This window comes from Myotis myotis, unplaced genomic scaffold (genome assembly GCF_014108235.1).
Source record: "Myotis myotis isolate mMyoMyo1 unplaced genomic scaffold, mMyoMyo1.p scaffold_m19_p_2, whole genome shotgun sequence".
In the NCBI taxonomy this organism is placed as follows: Eukaryota; Metazoa; Chordata; class Mammalia; order Chiroptera; family Vespertilionidae; genus Myotis; species Myotis myotis.
The window spans coordinates 113,283,437-113,307,040 of NW_023416324.1; the positions used below are offsets into that span (position 1 = coordinate 113,283,437).

Consider the following 23,604-nt stretch of genomic DNA (forward strand, 5'->3'; position numbering starts at 1 on the left):
GAGAGCTTCTGTGCTGGATCTCTAGGGCAGTGCTAATCTAGCGTTTGCCTGAAGCTATCCGGCAAATGGCTCTGTGCAGGGCTTGGGCGGGGCGGGTCCCCGGGGATCTACAGGGCGGGCCGGAGCGAGCAGTTATGGCTGCTCTCAGTTCTGTCCCTAGGGGCTCTGCCTCACAGAGTCCCAGCAACCGCTGCAAACCTCGGAGAGAAAGCTGCCTTCGAGTTGCGACCGAAGCCAGACAGTCCCGCTTCTCCCGTTTGAGTCTGGGTCCCTAGAGACTCGCCCGGATCTGGAGCTCAGAGTCTGAAACTCCTTCCTGATTGAAAACAACAACCGCGCCCTCTGCCGCCTGCCCGCTCTGCGCGCACTCTGCACCTGAGTATTTCACTTCAGCACTGCGCCTCCTCTGAGTCTGGGTATGATATTCTTTTTCCTCCTAGTTGTAGAATTTCCACTCAGCCAGCCTTCCTGTGGTTCTGGATGATGTCCGTTCCGTCGTTTAGTTGTTTTTTGAAGTGGTTGTTCGAGGCAGCAATCTCCGGTGTTAACCTATGCCGCCATCTTGGTTTCTCAGACTTATATTTTTGATATTTCTTTTATATATTTAAATGCCATTTCACAAAGAAAAATCAACCAAAAAAATGAGTTCATGTGTCACCTCTGACACGCGTGTCATAGGTTTGCCATCACTGGTCTATTCATTAGTTGTTATTTTTTTTTTCTTCTGATTCTTCCTGATTGAGTTTTGGAAGATTGTATATTTTAGGAATTTGTCCATTTTGCTCAGGTTACTAAATTGGTTGGTATATACTAGTAGTTGTTCATAGTATTTTCTTAAAATCCTTTGTATTTCTGTGATGTGAGTTATTACTTCGCCTCTTTCATTTCTGATTTTATGAATTTTGTCCTTTCTCTTTGTTTTTGATGAGTCTGACTAAAGGTTGATCAATCCCGTTTATCTTTTCAAAGAACCAGCTCATGGTTTCATTGATCTTTTTTATTGTTTTTTTAAGTCTCTATGTCATTTATTTCCTTTCTGATCTTTGTTAGTTCCTTCCTTTTACTTACTCTGGGATTTTCTTGTTGTTCTCTTTTAGTTGTAGGGTTAGATAGTTTATTTGAGATTTTCTTATTGCTGGAGGTAAGCCTGTAATGCTATGAACTTCCCTCTCAGGACTGCTTCACTGTGTCCAATAGATTTTGGATTATTGGGTGTTCATTTTCATTTGTTTTCAGGAAGTTTTTTTATTTCTTTCTTGATCTCATTGGTAATCCATTCATTGTTTAATAACATGCCATTTAGCCTCCTTGTGTTTGAATGTTTTTGAGTGAAGTCATTTTCAAGGTCCACCAGTTCTTACTTCTTTTAAGTCGGGTCAAGTTTCTAAGCTTCTTAAATATCCATTTTCCAGCTAATGAAAAGAAAATGAGATTCCACCAAGTCTCCTATCGACCTACTCCAGGACTTCTGTGAGGATCAAATGAGATGAGGCATGGGAAAACACTTCACAGAAATTTGGTTAAAGTGTAAAATGTTTGCACCTGGCTATAAAGCAACTCATGTTCCTGGGCTGAATAAACTCCAAGGAGGCTAGTCGCTAGGGAGAGGAAGCTAGGCATTGCTACATGACATCATTATCTGGCGCCCACAGCCACCATTTCTGGACTGGGCTGGGCTGTGGGCTGCATTTTGTGCCAGGGTCCTGCCCCAGCAGGTCCAGGGGTCCCCAAAGGTGTGGACGGAATCGGTGAAGAAGGAAGGACATGGAGACAGTGTTCAGTTGATCAGCAGCCTAGTCAGGATCTCCAGTCAAGTTCTGGTCTGGATCTCCAGAGAGGTTCTGCTTAGGATCTCCAGCCAGGTTCTGTGTCCATGTTCTCTTGCTAGGTTCTCCAGCCAGGTTCTGTAGCCATGTTCCCTCGCTAGGTTCTCCAGCCAAGTTTTGTCCAGGTTCTCCAGCCAGGTTCAGTTACCAGGTTCTAGTCAGGTTCTCTTGCCAATTTCTGTAGTCAGGTTCAGTCCAGGATCTTTTGCCATGTTCTCTCGCTAGGTTCTGTCTCTAGGTTCTGAGGCCAGTTTCTGTCCAGGAACTTTTGCCATGTTCTCTCCAGCGAAGTTCTGTCTCTAGAGAACGTTCTGTGTAGGTTCTGTGCCTAGGTTCTGTCTCTCTTGGTTCTGTCTTCTTACATCTGTATTTATACCAGTTGATTCCAATCCTATCAATCTCTATTTCAAAGGTTAGGGCGTTTCTTATCTCCATTCCAGGGAGTAAAGATTATGTAGCTTAAGCATGATTGTTCGTAGTTAAAGTGATTAATTACCCACCTGGCACTTAGTTAAGAGGTTTTATTCCCTCCCTAACTTCAGGGGAAAATCCCTACCTGGGGAAACAACCTTTCTCAGAGACCTTGGTTAAAACACATAGTGCCAAGAAGGTGAGCAAACATATTAAGAACAGTATGCCATATATGCCAGGTCCCTTGAAACAGCAAGCATGGACCGGCTCCCGGCAATTTTGCTCCATGGGGTCTCAGCAACGTTGGCTGCAATCTGGTAGACTGTCACTCTGGGATGGTGGCACAACCTGGTCCCACTTGGGGGAGTCCAAGTGTTGCTTTGTGGGTTCCAGGTCCGTGGTGCTGTTTCTCTGTAAATGGCCAGTGTGGGTCACAGCAGCTCCTACATTGAGCATCTGCCCCCTGGTGGTCAGTGCGCATCCTAGTGACCAGTTGGAGGGTTGGACACATAGCATATTAGCCTTTTATATATATAGACTAGTGGCCCGGTGCATGAAATTCATGCACATTAAAAGGGGATTAATTAGAGAAAATATTTTAATATTGCTATTTGCCCTTTCTCTATAATAGAAGTGTCAGAGATGAAAGAAAATTAGTAAAATGTATATGAAAATCTTCCTCCTGTCAGAGCCTGGGGTGCACCATGGGACCCAGAGTCAAGTACCCGCCCACCCATGTGTGCCTCAAAATCGCACGAGACCATTGGGCTAGATCCAAACCTGTCCGGTTTCACCCTTGTCAAGCCCCGCTGTGTGTGGGGGGGGGGAGGCACAGCCACAGGTCCCCTGGCCCGGCGCTGGGGTGGGGGCATGGCCTGAGGCTCCCTAGCCTGGGCTGGGGTGGGGGGCATGCCTTGAGGTCCCCTTTCAAGCCCTCCCAGGTGGGGGATGTGGCCTGAGGTTCCCCGTCAAGCCCCGCCAAGTGGGGGGTGCAGCCTCAGGTCCCCCAGCCTGGCACTGAGATGGGGGAGCAGCCTGAGGTCCCCTGGCCCAGCACCAGGGTCGGGGGGCGCACCTTGAGGTCCCCCATAAAACCCCGCTGGGCGGGGGATGCAGCCTCAGGCCCCCCAGCCTGGCGCCAGGGCAGGGGGCACCGCCTCAGGTCCCTGCTGATTGCTCATTAAGGCTCGTTATGGGAACTTGGCCTCTACTATAGGTGCAGCCATCTTGTGTATGGAAACCCCGCCTCCACTGTGGGTGCAACCATCTTGTGTTACGAAAACCCCTGCCTCCACTGTGGGCACCGCCATCTTTGTGGTGGAGTGATGGTCCATTTGCATATTCCCTCTTTATTATATAGGACTAGGGGCCCAGTGCATGAATTTGTGCACCTTGAAAGGAACTGTGGGCCATGAGGCTGCTGTTGGCACAGGGGTGGGTTTTGGCCCATCCTCCGTGCCCCTGCCCAGCCCCTCCCGCGGTGTCCCCACTCTCCTGTCTTCTGGCAGCCCCAGTCCCACTGCCGCCACTCCCATGTGCTGAGGGTGCTGGCCCCCGCTGACGGCGCGGAGTGATTGGGGACGGCACCAGCAGCAGGTGCAAATAGGGCCAGCACCAGCAGCAGATGCGAGTGGCAGCTCCGGTGCTGGCAGCAGGTGCAAGCAGGGCCGGTGCCGGCAGCAGGTGCGAGTGCCAGGCAGGACTGTGGTGCGGGGGAGCAAAGAATTTTCAGTAACCACCAGAGGCTCATCCTGATGACAGCAAACAGTACCCCACCTTGGTCTGGTGCCCCTATCAGACTGCTCCACCATCCCACTGAGGCCGATACTTGCCATGTTCTATCTATGCTCTACCGCCTGCTGTCAATGCCCACCATGTTCCACGCGTGCCCCTGGTGGTCAGGGCACATCATAACAACCAGTTGTTCGGTTGTTCAGTTGTCCTACTGTTCGGACTATTTGCATATTAAGTTTTATATATATAGACTAGAGGCCCGGTTCACAAAAATTTGTGCACTCGAGGGGAAGGGGGCGTCCCTCAGCCTGGCCTGTGCCCTCTCACAGTCTGGGACCCCTCGGGAGATAACGACCTGCTGGCTTAGGCCTGCTCCCGGGTGGCAGAAGGCAGGCCCAATCCTTAGGTGCAGCCCCTGGTCGGGCTCAGAGCAGGGCCGATTGGGGAGTTGGGGCACTGCCCCCTGTCATGCACAGAGCAGGGCGGATCAGGTGGTTGCGATGCCACCCCAAGTCACGCTCAGGGTAGGGCCGATTGGGGGGTTGGAGCACCGCCCCCTGTCACACTCAAGGCAGGGTCGATGGGGAGGTTGTGGCGCCACCCCCTGTCACGTACAGAGCAGGGCCAATCCGGGGGTTGGGGCGCTGCCCCCTGTCACACACAGGGCAGGGCCAATCAGGGGGGTTGGGGCTCCTTACCCTGTCACACACGGAGCAGGGTCGATCAGGGGTTTGGGGAGCTCCCCCCCGTCACGCACAGAGCAGGGCCCATCAGGGGGGTTGGGGCACCGCACCCTGTCACACACAGAGCCGCAGGGCGATCAGAGGTTGGGGAGCTCCCCCCTATCAGGCACAGAGCAGGACTGGTCAGGAGGTTGGGGCGCCTTCCCCTGTCACATACAGAGCTGCAGGGCCATCAGGGGGTTTTGGCGCTGCCCCCTGTCATGCTGATCCTGGTGCCGGGAGGCCTCTCGGCTCCGCTGATCCCGGTGCTGGGAGGCATATTACCCTTTTACTATATAGAATAGAAGCCTGGTGCACGGGTGGGGGCCGGCTGGTTTGCCCTGAAGGGTGTCCTGGATCAGGGTGGGGGTCCCCACTGGGGTGCCTGGCCAGCCTGGGTGAGGGGATGATGGCTGTTTGCAGCTGGTCACACATCCTTCAGGGTGGGGGTCCTCACTGGGGTGCTTGGCCAGCATGGGTGAGGGGCTGAGGGCTGTTTGCAGCTGGTCACACACCCTTCAGGGTGGGGGTCCCCACTGGGGTGCCTGGCCAGTCTGGGTGAGGGGCTGAGGGCTGTTTTCAGGCTGGCGGGTGACTGAAGCTCCCAACCGCTCCTTTTTTTCTTTCTTTCTTTTTTTTTTTTTTTTTTTTTTTTTTTTTTTTTTTAATTCTGGGCTTTATCTCTGAGGCTCCAGCTCTTAGGCCTCCGCTGCTGAAAGTAGGTATCTGGTTTGTTTCGGTTCAAAACAATGTATAACTCCAGCTCTGACTCCAGCTCTGAGATCCCAGCTCGTTGAAAGCTGGTTTCTGGGTTTTTTTTTAGCTTCTATATTTGTTAAAGTATTCAAACTGCAGGCTCAGAGGCCTGCAAGGCAGGCGGGGAACGTTGGAGTCCTCTGTCACTGAAGCAAGCAAGCCTCATGTTAGTTTCAAGCTGCCTGGCTGCCGGCCGCCATCTTGGCTGACAGTTAATTTGCATATCACCCTGATTAGCCAATGGGAAGGGTAGCGGTCATACGCCAATTACCATGTTTCTCTTTTATTAGATAGGATACTCTTAGAAGTCCTAGCCACAGAGATCAGACAAGAAGAAACAAAAATGGCATCCAAATTGGAAAGGAAGTAAAACTGTCATTACTTGCAAGACTGATAAATGAATTCAGTAAAATAGTAGGATTCAAAATAAATATTCAGAAATTGGTTGCATTTTTTAAAAATCCTCATCTGAGGATATTTTTTCCCATTGATTTTCAGGGAGTGAAAGGGAGCAGGAAAGGGGGAGAAAGAGAGAAAGAGAGAGAAACATCAATATGAGAGGGACATTGATTGGTTGCTTACCCAATGTGCCCCAACTGGGACTGGGGATGAACCTGCAATCCAGGTATGTGCCCTTGACCAGAATCAAACCTGTGACCCTTCCATGCACAGGCCAATGCTCTAACCACTGCACACACTGACCAGGGCAATTGGTTGCATTTTTATACACCAACAATGAACTATCAGAAAGAGAAACTAAAAAAACATTCCCATTTACAATTGCATAAAAATAAATCAATAAAGTACCAAGCTGGTAAAAGATCTGTACTTGGAAAATTATAAGACACTGATGAAAGAAATTAGAGGATAGGTGCTCTCCCTCCTGGGAGCATGCCCAGGCCTTTCCTCCGCTTTCCCCCTACTCCTTCATTCAGACCATTACCATTCTCACTCCCAAGTTCCTAGGGCCCTTCCTTTACCTCTATAATTTGTTTTCTAAATCAATTTCTTCTACAAATTACTTCTATCTCTGTGACTTTATAAATAAATGTTCTCTTATAAAAAAAGAAATTAGAGAATATACAAATACCATAAATAGAAGCATATATTCATAAATGTTCACAGATAAGAAGAATTAATCTCATTAAAATATGTCCATACTCCCCAAAGAAATCTACAGATTCAATGCAATCCCTATCAAAATACCAATGGCATATTTTACAGATCAAAAACAAATAATTCAAAAATTTATATGGAACCACAAAAGTTCCCAAATAGTAATAGTGATCTTGAGAAAGAAGAACAAAGTTGGAAGAATCGTGCTACCTGATATCAAACTATACTACAAGGCCATAGTAATCAAAATAGCATGGTTCTGACATAAAAATAGACATATAGATAAAAATAACAGAGTAGGGAGCTCAGAAATAAACTCACACTTATATGGTCAATAAGTACATGACAAAGGAGGCAAAAACATGCAATGGGGTAAAGACATATTCAATAAATGGTGTTAAGGAAATTTGACAGATACTTAAAAGAAACCAAAACCTAGACCACCTACTTACACCATACACAAGAATAAACTAAAAATGGATAAAGTCTTAAATGTAAGATGTAAAACTATGTAACTTCCAGAAGAAAACATAGACAGTAAATCACCAACATCTCTCATAGCAATGTTTTTTTCTGACGTATCTCCTTGGGCAAAGGAATAAAAATACATAAAAATAAAAATAATAAAATAAATAAATAAATAAATAAATAAATAGGACTACATCAAACAAAAGTTTTTGCACAGCAAAGGAAAGCATCAACAAAATGAAAAGACAACCTACTGAATGGGAGAAGATATATCTGAGAGGGAGTTAATATCCAAAAGTTATAAAGAACTCATACAACTCAACACCAAAATAAACAAGCAATTAAGAAATGGGCAGAGAACTTTAATAGACACTTCTCCTAAGAGACCAATATGAAAAGAGATAAGCAAATTAAAATCACAATGAAATATCACCTCACACCTGTCAGAATGGCTATCATCAATAAATCAGCAAGCAACAAGTGTTGGTTTGGATGTGGAGAAAAGGGAATCCTAGTACCACCACTGGTGAGACTGCAGACTGGTGCAGCCACTGTGGAAAACAATATATAGGTTCCTCAAGAAATAGGAATATATCTGAGGAAACCAAGAACACTAAGTTAAAAGAATATATGCACCCTTATATTCATTGCAGCATTATTTATAACTAGAGGCCTGGTGCATGAATTCGTGCACGGGTAGGGTTCCATGGGGGTTGGGGACCAGGATGTGATCGGTCCTGCAGGCAGGTGGTGGGATGCCCTTGCCAGGCGAGGATTCGGATCCATCCCGCTGACATTTGCACTGGTTGTTGGGAGCCATCTGGTGTCCGCTTTTATATTGTTTCTTCCTTGCAGAGTGTCTAGGGAGGAGAAGCAGCCATGGTGACTGAAGCCGACTTCTAGGAGGCTGGTGATGCTGTTGGGATTGTGCTGGTGGCACTGGTCCATCAGTTCCGGGGCCGTTCTCTGGAGATTGGACCTGCAGGACTACTGAGGGAGTGAGTGGCTGCTGCTGGGCTGGTGGGCTGCCAGGACAGGTTGGTCAGCTGAGTGGCACTCCCACTGTGGGAGCACACTGACCACCAGGGGGCAGCTCCTGCATTGAGCGTCTGTCCCCTAGTGGTCAGTGTGCGTCATAGTGACTGATCAATGGGTTATTCCAATCATTCCCGTTGTTTGGTGGTAACGGCCACTTAGGCTTTTATATATAGACTAGGGGCCCAGTGCATGAATTCGTGCACCTTGAAAGGAACTGTGGACCATGAGGCTGCAGTGGGCATAGGGGCGGGTCTTGGCCCATCCTCCACACCCTTGCCTGGCCCCTCCCACCATGGCCCTTGGTCCCCTGTCTGCTGGCAGCCCTGCTCCTGCCGCTGCTGCCACCACTCCCACGCACCGATGGTGCTGGCCCTGCTCGCACCCACTGACAGTGCAGAGCAGTTGGGGCCGGTGCCAGCATCGGGTGTGAGCAGGAGGAGGTGGAGAGGCCCTCAGGGGCGACTGGGGCTGGCACTGGCTGTGAATGCAAGTGGGGCTGGTGCTGGCAGCAGGTGCGAGAGGCAGCTGCCGACCCTGATCGCCCCGTAGGAGCAAGGGGAGGTAGAGAAGCCTGGAGGGGTGATCAGGCCCAGCAGCTGCTGCCCGCACTCGTTGACAGTACTGAGGGACTGGGGCTGGTGCCGGGTGCCGGCAGCAGGTGTGAGTGGCAGCTCTGGTGCTGGCAATGAATGCGAGTGCCAGGCAGGACCTAAACTGGTAGTTGGACATCCCTTTTGCAATCTGGGACTGCTGGCTCCTAACCACTTGCCTGCCTGCCTGCCTGATCACACCTAACTGCCTCTGCCTGCCTGCCTCCCTGATCGCTGCCCTCCCCTGCTGGCCTGATCTCGCCCAGTCTCTGTCTCTCTTTGTTTTCCTCAGCAGCCCTCCAGGTCTCCCTGCCTCCCTGTCTCCCTTTTCCTCTTTCCCAGCTGGGAGGGGTTGGGGCTAGTGGGGGCTGCTCCACCCCCTTCCATCCAGGCCTTTTCAGGCCCAGTCTGTTTTGTTTCCTCATTCTGACAGAGGCTCTGAGAGCAAGCTGGGAGGGAGGGAAAGAAAGGGAGAAAAGTCTGTGAACTGGTGGGTGTTGTGTGTGTCTCTCTGTGTGTGTGGTTGTGAGTGTGAGTGCTGGCCCTGCCTCCCCCATCCCTGTCTCTGCTGCCACAAGTTCCCACCCACCAGAGCCTGCTGCACCTGCAGCATGGGTGTTAGGTTGAGTCTCTGGTCGTTGTGGATGTGACAGACCCAGGGTTTTATATATTAGGATAGCCAAGCTCTGGAAGCAACCCAAGTATCCATCAATAGGCCAGTGGATAATGAAGAGGTGATATATATAAATATATATACACTTGAGACCCAGTGCACGAAATTCGTACATGGGGGTGTGTGTCCCTCACCCAGCCTGCACCCTCTCCAATCTGAGACCCCTTGAGGGATGTCTGACTGCCCTAAACAGGCAGTCAGACATTCTTCTCACAATCCAGGACTGCTGGCTCCTAACCACTTGCCTGCCTGCCTGCCTGCCTGATTGCCCCTAACCGCTTATGCCTGCCAGCCTGATTGAAGCCTAACTGCTCCCCTGCTGGCCCAATTGCCCCTACTGCCCTCCCCTGCTGGCCTAGTCACCCCTAACTGTACTCCCCTACAGGCCTGATCGCCCTCAACTGCCCTCCCTTTCAAGCCTGGTTCCTCCCAACTGCCCTCCCCTGCAGGCCTGGTTCCCCTCAACTGCCCTCCCCTGCAGAGCTGGTCCCCCCCAACTGCCCTCCCCTGCAGGCCTGATCGCCCTCAACTGCCCTCCCTTTCAAGCCTGGTTCCTCCCAACTGCCCTCCCCTGCTGGCCACCTTGTGTCCACATGGAAGTGGCCATCTTGTGTGTTGGAGTGATGGTCAATTTGCATATTACTCTTTTATTAGATAGGATGTATATTACAAAATAGAAACAGACTCATTGATCAGACTGATGATTGATAGAGGGGAAGGAGAGGTGTTGAAAAAGGTGAAGGGATTAAGAACTACAGGTTGGCAGTCACAAAATAGTTACAGGGATGTAAAGTATAGTATAGAGAATATAGTAAATAATATTGTAATAACTATGTATGGTGTCAGATGGGTACTTGAAATATCAAGAGGTTACTTTGTAAAGTATATAATTGTCTAACCATTATGCTGTACATCTGAAACTACTACTGCAAAAAAAAGTCATCTCATTATTTTGCCTATGTCCAATTAATCAAGGTGTTATTCAGTATCTACTATGGGCTTTACATCCATGAAATAAGTTTTACTAATGTACAAGAACAGATTTAGTTGAGGCTTTGTTGTGACTGTTACTTGTACTTTATGTGCTATTTTTCAGAGATATGCTTATACATATTCGCTCAATTAATTTAATATTTCTATCTTACTTGAAACTAAAATTTCCCTCATCAATGAAAAAGAAGAGGCAAAAGTCAAAAATAGAAAAGAGAGATTTAGTGTTGATCCAGGCATGAGTCTAGTAACCTCTTTTTCACAAAGATAGCAGGGGAGATTAGCAAGTGTAGAAATGAAGAATAATAAAGTTAAATCTTCAATGTTAACAGAGTTCTTATAAAACAAGCTAACAAAAGGCAACAACAACATAAAAGGTGGCAAATGGCTTACTACCAAGAATTAGGCCCCATCTCCCAGTGACTCAGCTCCTTCCTACTGGTTCCTACTCAGCCTTCCCAGGAATATTTCATTCTTTCACTTACTCCTTTACCTTCCATTCCCAACTTGCACTTCCTCAGGTGGCTCTTTGTAGGAAAACAATAGGGTTTAGTACTTCACACTAAGTGGTGAATGGTTGATAGGCTTAATCCCTCTTGTGCATTTCACACCAAATTTGGAATTCACTATAAGGAATGGTCCCTCAAACTACATTTCTCCCTCTCCCAGAGAACAGGGTGTTGGGCGGAAAAGGAGCAGGGGCTTAAGAAGTACAAACTTCCAGTTATAATGTAAATCATGGGGATATACTGTAAAGCAGGGGTCCTCAAACTACGGCCCGCGGGCCACATGCAGCCCACCAAAAACATTTATCCAACCTGTCGGGTGTTTTTGCCGCAGCTGCCTGTTGCTTAGCAGCCAACTCATCCTGGGCCCGCAGTGCGCATGTGTGGAATGTGCGCTGCATTCTCCGACTCCCCTCCTTCTCTCTGTCTCTGGGCTCCTCCTCTCAGTCTTGGGTGTGATCAGACGAGTCACGAGCTTGCCTGTGCAGAGCCTGCTGCTGCTTGAGGACCGAGGTAAGAACAAGTTAGGATTTATTTTTTTTTTGAAGTTAGGAGGTCTATTTTTTTTTTTTATTTTGCAGTTAGTAGGGCCTTTTTTTTTTTTTTGAAGTTAAGAGAGCCTTTTTCCAGAATGAAACATCTGAAATCTCCAACCAGATCTAGACTAACTGATGCACACTTGTTACGACTAGCAGTGACAAATATGGAACCGGACATTGACCATCTCACTGGCCAAAAGCAGGCCCATAGTTCCCATTGAAATACTGGTAAGTTTGTTGATTTAACTTTACTTGTTCTTCATTTTAAATATTGTATTTGTTCCCATTTTGTTTTTTTACTTCAAAATAAGATATGTGTAGTGTGCATAGAAATTTGTTCATAGTTTTTTTTTTTTAAAAACTATAGTCCGGCCCTCCTATGGTCTGAGGGACAGTGAACTGGCCCCCTGTTTAAAAAGTTTGAGGACCCCTGCTGTAAAGCATAGGGAATAAAGTTAGTAATAATCATAATCACTATCTATGGTGACAAATGGTTACTAGGCTTATTGTGTTGATCACTTTGTAAGGTAAGTTAATGTTGAATCACTATGTTGTACACCTGAAGCTAATATTATATTGTATGTCAACTATAATTTAAAAAATAAAGTTGATTGATAGCTTTAGGTCATTCCACTCCAATAAAACTATTATAAAATTTAAAAGAAAAGAACAGGGAACTGAGAAATCCAGGAAGTTCAGAAAGGCAGTGTGCAGGTGTTCCTCTCAACTCTTCATTGTTCTCTAAAGCAACTTTATCATTGAGCAGAAGAAACTGTGCTGGGTTGTCCTTGCAGACTCAGCAGCACCCCCACCTTCCCCTTGGAAGGGGAAATACACGATGTTCTAAAATCCCTTGCCAGCAGTCCCAGTTATGATTCCCCAGCAAGAGGCACCTGCCTGATGTTTGCCAGGTGGGAGAGAAGCAGGCCCCCATTCATCCCTGGCAGGAGGGCGGGGGATCAGGCAGGTGGCCGTTTCTTGTTAGTCCCACTCTCAAATGTGAGGGGAGCTCTTCCAGGAGAGCTCCTGCCACCCTCACTTCCTTGCTGTTAGCTTCCTGAGATCCTCTCACTCCCAGTTTTCCTGGAAGCCAGTGGGGTTTTGTTGACCTTCACTTCCCTAGCCTTTAGGATGGTTTTGGAAATTCTGACCCCTCCCTGTTTTCTGTTTTCCTGATAGAACTCCAGTTGACATGAACACTTTTGCTGATTTGCTCATTCTCTGCTGTCCTGAAAGTGAGATAGTTTTCCCTGACCAAGAATGTAAACCAGTGATGACCCAGGATGTATTCTAAATTTATAATAAAGCCTATTTCTTGGTCTTCCCTAATCATTTTATATACTCTTCTTGAAATCTCCTGCACCCCCTCCTTAAAAAAAATCAATGAAACAAGTGAAAGCACCATTATACTTAGTTAAATTTTTTCATTTATTAGAGCTGCTATTGTTGTTTTGGTGTCTTTCTTTATACTGGAATTGTGACAAAGGGCCATCAGTTTTACAGAAAGTGAAGAAAGGTAGGAAGGTTGCTTTAATTTTCCCCAAACCTGACCAGAGGGAAAATTCACACATCCTTCAAGTTTATGAAACAGGCGTCGAATCCTTATTAAAATGGCCAGTAGAAGAAGGTCATCCCCGTTCACGTATTGGAGAACTGGAATCTCCTCAGGTTTCATCAGCTGTTCAGCAAAGGGAAAGAGAAGGGAAGCTGAGGACCTGGAGTGGGAAGGTGCCTGTGGAACCAAGGAGGTGGGGAGGCTGGTGGCGACACTAATTTGGGGTTGGATTCCCTAGAGTCTAATTATCTATAAACAGGGGCAGGGTGTTACTCTGACCTGGACGAGAAATGGAATGCTGTGGAGTCTTGAGAGACTCAAGAAGTCCAGAGCAAACAGAATTTGGATACTTTCAAATGCTTGCAATTTATTCAAATAATTTGACCAGCATATACTGAGGGGAGCACAAAGATGCTGCAACCCAGTTCCTTCCCTGGGAAACACCAAGTTGGGGAGAGCATTGTGAGTGCTGGCCTGGAAGCTTGGAGGAAACTGAGGGCAGCCCTCCTCAGAGGAGGGAGCACCCCAGTGGGGTTTTCAAGAAGAACTGGGATGACTACAACTCCTTTCCTTCTCCTAAAGGTACCCTTCTTCCAGGAGGCCATTCCACATTAACCTCTCTATGGCCCTTCCTTGGCCTCTGCTCTCCCCACTCCCCACAGCCTTTGATGATTCAGGCTGGTGTCTCTGTGCAGCTGCAGGGAAGGCGAATGGGTCTGCTCCACAGCCTTGCAGGAGGAGCTTCCAGGCTGCAGCTCCCCAGGGGCGGGGGTTCAGTGGGCAGGCTAAACAGAAGCTCAACCACTACCCTCTGCCAAATGAGTGACCACTTACCTGCAAAGGCCCCAGAACTCACAGTATTATTCTGCATTTTCATCCCTCCCCCCATGAAATAAAAGGAAGGAGGAGAGGAAGAGAGGGAGGAGGGAGTATGAGGTGGGTGAGTAACAAGAATTGATCAGCGTTTTTAACTTCCCTTCAATTCCAAGTCTCATAGAGAACAAATCAATAATGGTTCTAGAAAATAAGAAAAACTTTCATCAGCAGAAATAACCATGAGGAATTCCTAAACATAAAAAAGCAGATGGGACCATATCCAGAGTGGTAAATGACCAACTGAAATCACTAACCCCAAACACACCCTTTCTGAGCTCCAAGTCAACAGAAATGAGAAGCAGGAGGGGTCCTGAGGTAAATGTGAGGATGTCAGTCGGGAGGTAGCCCTCGCCCTCTCCTCTGTGTTGAGCCCCACTTGGGGCTGAGAGCCTAGTCTTTGACCCCTCAGCAGCACAAACCACTTATCCACAGTTATCAGAAGCAAACTTCAGTGAGAAGAACATGCAGAAAAGCAGGGATTCTCAAACACTGCTGGGAGGCGGTCCATCCTTGCTGTTTCAAAGGACCTGGCATATAAGGCATACTGTTCTTAATATGTTTGTTCACCTTCTTGGCACTATGTGTTTTAACCAAGGTCACCTCTCTGAGAAAGGTTGTTTCCCCAGGTAGGGATTTTCCCCTGAAGTTAGGGAGGGAATAAAACCCCTTAACTAAGTGCCAGGCGGGTAGTTAATCACTTTAACTACGAACAATCATGCCTTAGCTACATAATCTTTACTCCCTGGAATGGAGATAAGAAACGCCCTAACCTTTGGAATAAAGATTGATAGGATTGGAATCAACTGGTATAAATACAGATGTAACAAGACAACAGGACACAGAACCTAGACACAGAACCTAGAGACAGAACCTAGTGAGAGAACATGGCAAAAGATCCTGGACAGAACCTGGCTACAGAACCTGGCTGAAGAACCTGGCTACAGAACCTGGCGACCAAACCTGGCTGGAGAACACGGCTACAGAACCTGGGTAGAACATGGCAAGAGAACCTGACTAGAACCTGGTGACTGAACCTGGCTGGAGAACCTGGACAGAACCTGGCTGGAGAACCCGGAGAACCTAGCAAGAGAACATGGACACAGAACTTGGCTGGAGATTGTGGCTAGAGATCCTGGCAAGGCTGCTGATCAACTGAATCCTGTCTCCGTGTCATTCCTTCTTCGCTGACTCTGTCCACACCTTTGGGGAACCCTGGACCTGCTGGGGTTGGACCCCAGCAAAACACAAAAATGAACACACACCAAGAATCACCAAACACCTGAGGAAATTCAAGGCCACGACAGAGAGGCTCCAGGTTTACCTGTCAGAGATGCTTGTATTCAAGAACACAGAATTAGGAGCCAGAGGGAGATTATATATAAACTAGAGGCCTGGTGCACAAAAATTTGTGCACTCAGGAAGGGGGGGAGGTCCCCTCAGCCCAGTCTCTACCCTCTTGCAGTCTGGGACCCCTCAGGGAATGTCCACCTGCTGGCTTAGGCCACTCCCCATGGGATTGGGCCTAAGCTGGCAGTCAGACATTCCTCTGGCAGCCTGGGAGCCCTCGGAGGATGTCCACTTGACAGTGGGGAGCAGGCCTAAGCTGCAGTCGAATATCCTTAGTGCTGCTGAGGAGGCGGGAGAGGCTCCCACCACCACTGCTGTACTGGCAGCCATCAGCCTGGCTTGTAGCTAAGCAGAGCTCCCCCTGTGGGAGCGCACTGACCACCAGGGGGCATCTCCTGCATTGAGCGTCTGTCCCCTGGTGGTCAGTGTGTGTCATAGTGACCAGTCATTCCCAGTCATTCTGCTGTTAGGGTCAATTTGCATATCACCCTTTTATTATATAGGATTAGGATATATATATATATATATATATATATATATATATATATATATATATATATATCTATCTAATATTTTCTGAAGGACTTGAGAGTATTGTTGTCAAGGAAAATAAATAACTAGAGAACCTGGAAGTTAATTCTATTTATATAAAAAAATATAGTTGCCGAAACCGGTTTGGCTCTGTGGATAGAGCGTCGGCCTGCGGACTGAAAGGTCCCAGGTTCGATTCCGGTCAAGGGTATGTACCTGGGTTGCGGGCACATCCCCAGTAGGAGATGTGCAGGAGGCAGCTGATCGATGTTTCTCGCTCATCGATGTTTCTAACTCTCTATCTCTCTCCTTTCCTCTCTGTAAAAAATCAATAAAAAAAAAATATATATATATATATAGTTAACAGTTTTAGAGTAACCATTAAAATAGAATGTATTAAAAGATTGATTTTGTTAGGTTGAGGAAAGCAACAAAATCCATGTCAATGCTATTTACAAGAGACACATCCACCTCAAAACTAGGTTAAAAGGATGAAAGTCTAAAGATGAAAACAATGCACCAAGCAGATGCTAACTAAAGAAAGCAGGTGTAGCAATCTAACATCAGATGGAATAGTGTTTAAGCCAAAGACCACTTAAAGAGAAATTGTGAATAATACTCTGATCTTAAAATATTTGTCAGAAAAGCCCCCTCCAACACCCCTCACTGATACACTGAGTCACAAAATGGGCATAACTGAAGAGCAAATAAGTGATGTGGAAGCTGGCACAAGGGTGAGGGGCACAACTCACCAGGAACAGTGTCAACATCTTAATTTCATAACCATAAAGTTTCAAGATATACAAAGAAAAATTTGGTAGAAATAGTAGGAAAAATATGCCCTGGCCAGTGTGGCTCAACTGGTTGGGCATTGTTCCATGCATAAAAAGGTTGCTCATTCAATTCCAGGTCAGGGCACATGCCTAGGTTTCGGGCTCAATCCCTGGTAACATCATTGGTGGAATCATTAATGATGAGAGAGAATCATTGATTGGCTGCTTCCTGCATGCCCCCTACTGGGTATGGAGTTCACAACCTGGGCATGTGCCCTTGACTAGGATTGAACCTGGGACTCTTCAGGCCACTTTAGAGCACTACATATTAGAACTTGTGGCATAGGGCCAAAGAAGCATTCAGAGTGCCAGGGTGGAGGTGGGGATGGGGTGCTGTTGGTTAGATAGGGTGGGTCAGACACCTGAAGGAAGTGAGATAGCAGCTATGTGCTAAATGTAGGAGCAACATTTTAGGCTGAAGGAATAGCAAGTGCAAAAGCTCTGTGGCAGGCACATGCCTGGGATTGTCTAGGAACAGCAAAAAGGAGCAGGTGAGTGAGAAGGGGCATCTATCTATATAAAAGCCTAAGCGATCATTATGACTAAATGACTGGAACGACCGGTCGACCAGTCGCTATGACACTCACTGACCACCAGGGGGCAGACACTCAGTGCAGGAGATGCCCCCTGGTAGTCAGTGTGCTCCCATAGCCAACTTCCCACAGCCCCTCCCCCTGGTTGGCCCCCCAGTTGGCCCCGATGAGGGGGGGCTGGCCAGCCAGCCAACCTGCAGCCCCTCTCCCTGGCTGGCCAACTTCACATGGTCCTCCCCCCCATGCTGGCTGGCCCCCTGATAGGCCTCGATTGCTGAGGGACCCCACCTGTGCATGAATTCGTGCATTGGGCCTCTAGTATTAAAACAAAAAGTCAGGTCAGGTACAGTATTTTATAGGACCTTGGCTTACTCTGAGTAAGATTAGAAGCCACTGGATAGTTTTGACCAGACTTATGTTTTCAAAGTATCACTCCAACTATTGTATTGGAATAGACTTTAGGAAGACCAGAAGCAGGGAGATTCATTAGGAGGCTACTATAGTAATTGAAGCAAGAGATAGATTAGATATGAGAGGCAGACAAGAGAGATAGATTGGAGGATGTGAGAAGTCTTAGAGTCTGGACATGGGGTTTATAGGACTTGCAGATAATAGATGTGGGGCTATAAAACAGAAAGGAGGATAACTAGTTCAAAGTCTTTGACCTAAGTAAATGCGTTGCCTTTTTTTGGAAATGGAGAAGATGGAGGGTAGAGTGAGCTTTCAAGTCTAATTTTGCTAAGTAAAGTATTTAATGTTCTCTTAGGCACCCAAATAGAGGTGCAGGTTTGGAATCAGAGATATGCTAATGTCAAGTTCATGGGAGATCCCCTTGGAGATAAAACAAAAGGGCTATCAGCATGTAGGAGATATTTAAGGACAGCAGACTCAAAGAAATCAAGAGACACTCAAGGCAAACCCTGGAAACCCTCAATATTTGGGGGAAAAGGAAGCGAAGACAGTCAACAAAGAAAAATGAGAAGGAAGCAAAATCAAGGGAGAATAGTGACCTGGAAGCAATGGAAGACAAAGTTAGCAACAGTGAATTGCTGAGAGGTCATTAGATTTTGCATAAGTTAACTAGAGTACATAGGAAATATTATAAATACAATTTAAAAATAAAATGGACAAGTATGCCGGGAAATGCAGGCATGGAAAAACCTTTAGTACTTGTTAATTGGAAAACAAAAATGAATTGAAGCCCTAACACTATAATTGTATAGTTTAATCCAATTTTTATTTTAAAAGATGTATGTATGTATCTATAGATCCAAGATAGCGGCTGATGGGATGGCAGGCTGCAAGATAGTGTATGAGTGAGAGAGCAAAAGGAGAGTGTGTGGATCTGCAGGGAGTGTCTATATTTGTGAGTTAGGGGCACTTATATTCCACAGGACTGATGGAGACTGGCGGACCAGGCTTTCCTGGCCGGGCAGCCTCTACTACTGCTGAAATCTTTTCCAGAGCAGCCGGCTTTGTCACAGAGACTGCGCTATCTTAAAGGAGAGAGTGGCTGTGATCAGAAGCCCAGCCTTGCCTTCAATTGGGGAGACCTCGGATACCTCCCGGGACTCTACAACCACAATGCCCAGGGACCAGCTGCCTCAGCTGTGAACCCACGAACACTGAGCCTCCAGCCTCCCTGGCCACAGGTGCCTAAAATGTTTGTCCAGGGGGAGACAAGGTGATGGCTGAATATGCAGACGGGTCCTGCACCTTCTCACACAGCAGATAGAAGGAACAGCTGAATTGAATAACACCCACCTGGAATTAGTGAATTAAACACAGCTGGTGAGGCAATCCATGGACAGAAAGGTCAGAGATTGCCTAGAGCAGTGGTTCTCAACCTTGGCTGAACATTAGAATCACCTGGGAATCTTTTTAAAATCCTGATCTCTGGGGCTCATCCTCTGGAAATTCTGTTTCTTTGTTATGGGGTGGGGCCACAACATTAGTAACAACAAATGTAACATTAGAAACATCTGCATAATAGGGGTGCCAGAAGAAGAGGAAATGGAGCAATGATTAGAAAAACTACAATGATTAGAAGAAATACAGTGGGGCCTTGACTTACGAGTTTAATTCATTCTGTGATGGAGCTCATAACTCAAATTACTCATATGTCAAATCAAAAGTGAAAAAATGAGACATGTGATGCTGGGCTGATGTTGTAGCATTCACTGTGATGTTTGCTGTGCCAACTAGTGGTGGGGTATCTGAAGCTGGCTCATAACCCGAATTTTAGCTCGCAACTCAAAGCAAAAAATTGGCTGAGAGATGGCTCGTATCTCAAAAAACTCGTTAGTCGGGACACTTGTAAGTGAAGGCCCCACTGTAATGACAGAAAGCTTACCTGATATTGGAAGAAAAAACTCACACAAGTCCAAGAAGCTCACAGAGTCCCAAACAAGACGAACCCAAAAAAGCCAACACTAAGACACATTATAATTAAATTGGCAAACACCAGCAACAAAGCAAGAATCTTAAAGGCTGCCAGGGAGACACATAGTTACTTACAAGGGATCTCCCATCAGACTACCAACTGATTTCTCAACAGAAACACATCAGGCCAGAAGGGAATGGAATGAAATATACAAAGTGATGCAAAGCAAGGGTCTGAATCCAAGAATACTGTACCCAGCAAGGCTATCAATTAAAGTTGGGGGTGAAATCAGGAGCGTCACAGACAAAAAAGGACTAAGGGAGTTTATTACTACTAAACCAGAAATGCAAGAAATCATAAAGGGTCTTCTGTAAAAAGAAGAAATAAGAAGGGAAGAAGGAACACAGGCATAAAAAAATAAAAATGGCAACAAGCAAGTACTTATCAATAATAACTTTAAATGTAAGTGGATTAAATGCCCCAATCAAAATACATAGGGTAGCTGAATGGGTAAGAAAACATGACCCCAATATCTGCTGTCTACAGAAGACCCACATCAGAACAAAAGACTCACACAGACTGATGGTGAAAGGATAAAAAAAGGTTTTCTGGTGAACGTAAATGAAAAAAAAAGCTGGGGTAGCAATACTTATACCTGACAAATTAAACCCCAAAGTGAAGGCTATAATAAGAGATAAGGAAGGCCACTTCATAATACTAAAGGGAGCAATTCAACAAGAAGATATAACTCTGGTAAACATATATGCACCCAATACAGGAGCACCCAAATACATAAAAAAACTTCTGGAAATATCAAGGGAGTGACTGACAGCAATACAGTCATAGTAGGGGACTTTAATACCCCACTAACACCATTGAACAAATCCTCTAAACAAAAAATCAGCAAAGAAAAAGCAATCCTAAAAGACTCACTAGATCAGATAGGCTTAATTGACATCTTCAGAACATTCCACCCCAAAGCCACAGAATATACATTCTTCTCAAGTGCACATGGGACATTTTTCAAAGATAGACCACATATTGGGACACAGGCAAAGTCTCTTCAAATTCAAGAAGACAGAAATCATATCTTCTCAGATCACAATGGCATAAAATTAGAAATCAACTACAATAAAAATAATGGAAAAAATCAAACACCTGGAGGCTAAATAGCATGCTATTAAATAATGATTGGGTTACCAAAGAGATCAAAGAAGAAATAAAAAGCATTGTGGCAACAAATGACAATGAAAACACAACAATCTAAAATCAATGGGACACAGTGAAAGCAGTCTTAAGAGGGAAGTTCATAGCTCTACAGGCCTACCTCAAAAAAAACAAGGAAAAATGGTAATAAATGATCTAATCCTACAACTCAAAGAGCTAGAAAGAGAGCAACAAGAAAAGCCCAGTGTAAGCAGAAGGAAGAAAACAATAAAGATCAGACCAGAAATAAGTGACATAGAGACCAAAAAAACAATACAAAAGATCAACAAAACCAAGAGCTGGTTCTTTGAAAGGATAAACAAGATTGATGAACCTCTAGCCAGGCTCACCAAGAAGCAAAGAGAGAGGACCCAAATAAACAAAATCAGAAATGAAAGAGGTGAAGTAACAACCGATCCCACAGAAATACAAAGGATTATGAAAAAATACTATGAACAACTCTATTCCAACAAAATGGACAACGTAGATGAAATGGACATATTCTTAGAAAAATACAAGCTCCCAAAACTCAATCAGGAAGAATAAAAATACCTGAGTAGGCCGATAACTACAGAAGAAATTGAATCAGTGATCAAAAATCTTCCAACAAACAAAAGCCCTGGCCCGGACAGCTTTACAGGAGAGTTCTACCAAACATTCAAAGAACTAAAACCTATCCTCCTCAGACTATTCCAAAAAATTAAAGAGGAAGGCACACTTCCAAGTTCTTTCTATGAAGCCAACATTACCCTAATTACAAAACCAGATAAAGACACCACAAAAAAAGAGAACTGCAGGCCGATATCTTTGATGAACATAGATGCTAAAATCCTCAACAAAATTCTAGCAAATCGGATTCAGCATTAAATTAGAAAGATCATACATCATGACCAAGTGGGATTTATTTCGGGGATGCAAGGATGGTACAATATCTACAAATCAATAAATATGATACATCACATAAACTAATTGAGAAACAAAAATCACATAATTATACCAATCGACGCTGAAAAAGCATTTGACAAAATCCAATACCCTTTTTTTTTAAAAAAAAATATATTTTTATTGATTTTTCACAGAGAGGAAGGGAGAGAGATAGAGAGTTAAAAACATTGATGAGAGAGAAACATCGATCAGCTGCCTCCTACACATCTCCCACTGGGGACGTGCCCGCAACCCAGGTACATGCCCTTGACCGGAATCGAACCGGGGACCCTTCAGTCCGCAGGCCGACGCTCTATCCACTGAGCCAAACCGGTTTCGGCATCCCCAATACCCTTTATGATAAAAACTCTCAGCAAAGTAGGAATAGAGGGATCATATCTCAACATAATAAAAGCCTTATGTGACAAATCTACAGCCAACATCATACTCAATGGGAAAAAACTAAACTCATTTCCCCTAAGAATGGGAACAAGACAGGGATGTCCTCTTTCACCATTCCTGTTCGATATAGTACTGGAAGTGCTAGCCATAGCAATCAGACAAGAAGATAAAATAAAAGGCATCCAAATTGGAAAAGAAGAAGTAAAACTGTTCCTTATTTGCAAATGACATGATACTATATATAGAAAACCCCAAAGACTCCATAAAAAAACTACTAGACCTAATAAATGAATTTGGCAATGTAGCAGGATACAAAATTAACACTGAGAAACCTATGGCCTTTTTATACACCAAAAATAAACTCACAGAAAGTGAAATTAAAAAAACAAGCCCATTTACCATTGCACCAGAAAAATTAAGATACCTAGGAATAAACTTAACTAAGGAGGTAAAAGACCTGTACTCGGAAAACTAGAGGACATTGAAAACAGAGATAGAGGAAGACATAAACAAATGGAAGAACATACCATGTTCATAGATTGGTAGAATCAACATCATTAAAATGTCCATACTACTCAAAGCAATCTACAGACTCAATGCAACTCCCATTAAGATAGCAACGACACATTTCAAAGAGCAAGAAAAAACTTTCCAAAAATTCATCTAGAATAGAAAAAGACCCCAAATAGCCATAGCAAACCTGAGAAAGAAGAACAAAGTTGGAGGGATCACAGTACCAGATATCAAGCTATATTACTAAGCCATGGTTCTCAAAACTGCCTGATACTGGCACAAGAACAGATATATAAGACCAATTGAACAGAACAGAGAACCCAGAAATCAACTCAAGCCGTTATGCTTAATTAATATTTGACAAAGGAGGCAAGAGCATACAATGGTGTCAAGACAGTCTTTTCAATAAATGGTGCCGGGAAATTAAGTCAGATACATGCAAAAAAAAAAAAAAAAAAAAAAAGAAAAAGAGACTAGAACATCAACTTACACCACATACAAAAACAAACTCGAAATGGCTAAAGGACTTAAATGTAAGACTGGAAACTATAAAAATCCCACAAGACTTCATAGGCAGCAAAATAGCAGACATATATCATAGCAATATCTTTACCAACACATCTCCTAGGGCAATGTAGACGAAGGAGAAAATAAACAAATGGGACTACATCAAAATAAAAAGCTTCTGCACAACAAAAGAAACCATCAACAAAACAGCAAGAAAGCCCACTGTATGGGAGAACATATTTGCCAATGATATTTCAGATAAGGGTTTAATCTCCAAAATTTACAGAGAACTCATACAACTTAACAAAAGGAAGATAAATGATCTGATCAAAAAATGGGCTAAGGACCTAAATAGACACTTTTTGAAAGAGGACATACAGAAGGCTGAGAGACATATGAAAACTTACTGAAAGTCACTAATCATCTAAGAGATGCAAATCAAAACAATAATGAGATACCATCTCACACCTGTCAGATGATAGCCATTATCATCAACAAATCAACAAATGGCAAGTTCTGGTGAGGATGTGGAGAAAAAGGAACCCTCATGCACTGCTGGTGGGAATGCAGAGTGGTGCAGCCACTGTGGAAGACAGTATGGCGTTTCCTCCAAAAGTTAACAATG

The 23,604-nt window shown here is 45.2% G+C and overlaps 1 protein-coding gene and 1 long non-coding RNA gene across 2 annotated transcripts in view; one reads left to right on the plus strand and one right to left on the minus strand.

Annotated features, from left to right (window-relative positions):
- Positions 1 to 11,360: 11,360 nt before the first annotated feature.
- Positions 11,361 to 12,701, plus strand: LOC118676488. The gene is made up of 2 exons (XR_004974117.1): positions 11,361 to 11,597; positions 12,549 to 12,701. It is a non-coding gene; the product is annotated as an uncharacterized LOC118676488 (long non-coding RNA).
- An 82-nt stretch (positions 12,702 to 12,783) lies between these two features.
- Positions 12,784 to 23,604, minus strand: part of ERICH6 (glutamate rich 6) — an 89,878-nt gene continuing 79,057 nt past the window's right edge. The window contains exon 14 of the mRNA XM_036348499.1: positions 12,784 to 13,047. Coding sequence (XP_036204392.1) covers positions 12,784 to 13,047 — 264 coding nt within the window. The remainder of the gene's footprint in view (positions 13,048 to 23,604) is intronic.